General features: G+C 43.6%; 1 protein-coding gene across 2 annotated transcripts in view; it reads left to right on the top strand.

The window, feature by feature from the left end:
• lrrc40 (leucine rich repeat containing 40) overlaps positions 1-3003 on the top strand; it is a 27302-nt gene that overhangs the window by 9108 nt on the left and 15191 nt on the right. For both annotated transcript variants that reach the window (XM_020620847.1, XM_020620846.1), the window contains exons 4-6: positions 286-415; positions 510-633; positions 2664-2803. In XM_020620847.1, the coding sequence (XP_020476503.1) occupies positions 286-415; positions 510-633; positions 2664-2803 (394 nt within the window). The remainder of the gene's footprint in view (positions 1-285; positions 416-509; positions 634-2663; positions 2804-3003) is intronic.

Below are 3003 nucleotides of genomic sequence, written 5' to 3'. Positions count from 1 at the left end.
CTGCTATGATTCCTGACAGGAGTGTCCATGTTGTGTAGAGGCAGGTTATTGGGTGGTAGTTGGATGGTCCTGCTCTCTTCTGAGGGTCCTTCAGGATCAGGACTGTTCGGTTCACCACTCAGGGTGTGTTCCATCCATTAGTAGCTGGTTCATTTGTCCCACCAGGCACTCATGGAGTGAGGTTAGTTTCTTTAACCGGTAGGCGTGGATCATGTCGGGGCCTGGTGCTATTCAGCTCTTCATACTTGAGATATATAACATGCATTTATTTTCATGTGTGGCCAGTCATAACCAGCTGACATCAGTGCCATTAGCGGTGTGCACTCTGAAGAATCTCCGCAGCCTTACGATACAGCAGAACCTGCTGGAGAGCCTGCCAGAGGACCTGGGGCACCTGGAGAACCTGACCGAGCTGGTAACTAACACAAACTATGTAGTGTGTTATACTCCACCTACCATGTCATGTGATTGCCTCACAGAAATGTCTTGTTTGTTGTGATTGGTTGAAGGACCTGTCCAAGAACCGTCTGAAGGACCTGCCGTCCAGCCTGGGTCACCTCACTGCTCTGCAGAAACTGAACCTGTGTCACAACAAGCTCAGCTGTCTGCCTGACAGCCTGGCCCAGCTCACAAGTAAGACCAGCCAGCTATCAGGTGTTCTGCTTCTTCACGTTTTTCACACTTGTTATACAAGAAATGATGAAATAGTGGACTTTTTTTCAACAGTAAAAAGAATAAGGCCTTTAGACAATTGTAACTCATTTAAAATGCTGCTGCTAGAATACTGACCAGCACCAAGAATAGAGAACACATTACTCCACTCCTTAGATCTCTGTACTGGCTTCCAGTTAAATACAGGATTCAATTTAAGGCCCTGCTTAGTGTCTATAAGCCACTCAATGGTCGGGACCTGGTAGGTGTCTCAGATCTGCAGGGACTGGTCAGCTAGTGGTGCCCAGAGTTCGAACTAAACACGGTAAAAGTGCTTTTAGCCACAATGCTGCCCATAGCTGGAACCAGCTCCCATTAGAGCTTAGATCTGCCCCAACTGGAGCCACATGTAAAACTAATCTAAAGATGGTTCTTTTAATTAATGCATCTTAATTCCACCTTATATTGCACTTTATCTGCTTCTATTTTTACTTTTCTTTTTTACCTATTGCCCAATAACCACCTGACTTCACTGTGCTATTTAGCTGACTGTACAGAGACTGATGTTTCAAACGAAGAAAGTGCACCTGCCTCTGGTGTGACTTTCTCAGTGGTTTGTCTTGGGAAGACTGAAGTAAAGGGTACAGAGTATATTGAGAACAGTGAGAATCCACAGCCTGCCACATCTCTCCTAAAAGATTTTGGATGGTTTAACGTATTGTATAGACACTGGAGACACTGGTGTTTCACATTCAGATTCATTAAAATCCTATTGATCCTCAACCCTAGAGCCACTGCATCTGGTATTTCCAGTTGGTTCCCCATCTAACCAGGCCACTGGGCACGACTAAGTGGCTACAGGTTTTCCTACAATTCTCATTTTTCATATTTGTGAAGGTACCATCATTGAACTTCTATACTTCCTAAAGTTTCACATTAAAAGCTTTACAGCATCTAATAGGAGCCCTTTCTGTCTTGACAGGCTTTTTATTTGAAATATCTGCGGTAAGTCTTGAGTTTCATTGACAGTTTAACATCAGTTGCAAAAAATCAGCAAGAAAAGTGCTTGGAAATAAATCAGTGAGTGAGAACCATTGTGTTAAAAAGAGAAAGCACGTAAAGTAGAATGTTGAGTAGGATGATTCTGTTGTACTGATGGAATTGCTGCTCTGGAAATGGACATTTTTCTGAATTTGCCATCATCTATACAGCGAGTCTTTTTACCTGAACTTTATTGGTTAATGTGTGACAACTCCATTCGTATTTTATTGAAGGCTGACATAAGGTAACAACAATGAGGATGGTTGCACATGGATACATTTCACTCACAAGTAGGTAATGATAGCATTTGAACTTGTTGTGTATACCTAGCATATACAGGACTATGCAGTCCAGGAAATGATGTTGCAAAGTAGCCCACCAGGAATGTGTGCTGGCGTAAACATCTGTGTTACTGGCCAGTGCCTTAGTGGATGATGTCATGTTGGGTGTAGCAAAAACTGAACCAGGCTCAAATTTGTTGCAGGATGGCTTTACATCCTTTTGCTGGAGCCCTGTGCTGTTGCACCCCCGCTGCGTTGATGGGCTTGCTCCATTCAAGCAAGTGAGAGGGTTGCATTTTTTTCATAACAGGCTTTGTTTGTCCAACTGACTGTGTCAATTTGTGCAGATTTGGTGTGGTTTCCACTCCATGTCAGTTTGGCACGCCATGAACCTGATGCTCTGCTCAACACATTCATACAAAATACCATATGCGCCAACAGCATTGTTGTCACACACGGTACCTTTCACGCTTCCGCATGAAGTGCAAGTTACAGTTCTGACTTTGAAAAGATGTGGGCTGGTTTCAGATACTGTTTGACAGTTCAGCACCTACTTTGCATACTGAAGCTCTGAAAGACTTCTGGATTTGAAGCGTTGAGAAGTGTGTAACTTTGTTCTATGAAAAAGCCTTGACCTGCTGCCTAACCCTGTAAGAGACTGTTTGGCTGAGTTCTGACTTGATTTGGCAGAAGTGAAGCTGCTGGACTGCAGCAATAACCAGCTGACTGACATTCCTGCCAACCTATCAGAGATGTTTGCTCTGGAGCAGCTCTACCTTAGACACAACAAGCTCCGCCTCCTTCCACAGCTTCCTGCACCTGCACTCAAGGTAACCATAGGGATATTTTCCAGGTGTAAGGCTTGTTTGTTGTGTGTATGCTGTACGTGTATGTGTGTACACTGATCAGCCACAACATTAAAACCACAGTTCTTGAACTTGAAAGGTTGTAATGTTGTGGCTGATTGGTGTATGTTTGCAGTATATACAGTTGTGTGCAAAAGTTTGGACATCGCTTGACAAATAACATT

Source organism: Monopterus albus, unplaced genomic scaffold (genome assembly GCF_001952655.1).
Source record: "Monopterus albus unplaced genomic scaffold, M_albus_1.0 scaffold250.1, whole genome shotgun sequence".
NCBI lineage: Eukaryota > Metazoa > Chordata > Actinopteri > Synbranchiformes > Synbranchidae > Monopterus > Monopterus albus.
Note: the sequence above shows the minus strand (reverse complement) of the source record. Positions and strands in the feature narration are given on the sequence as shown.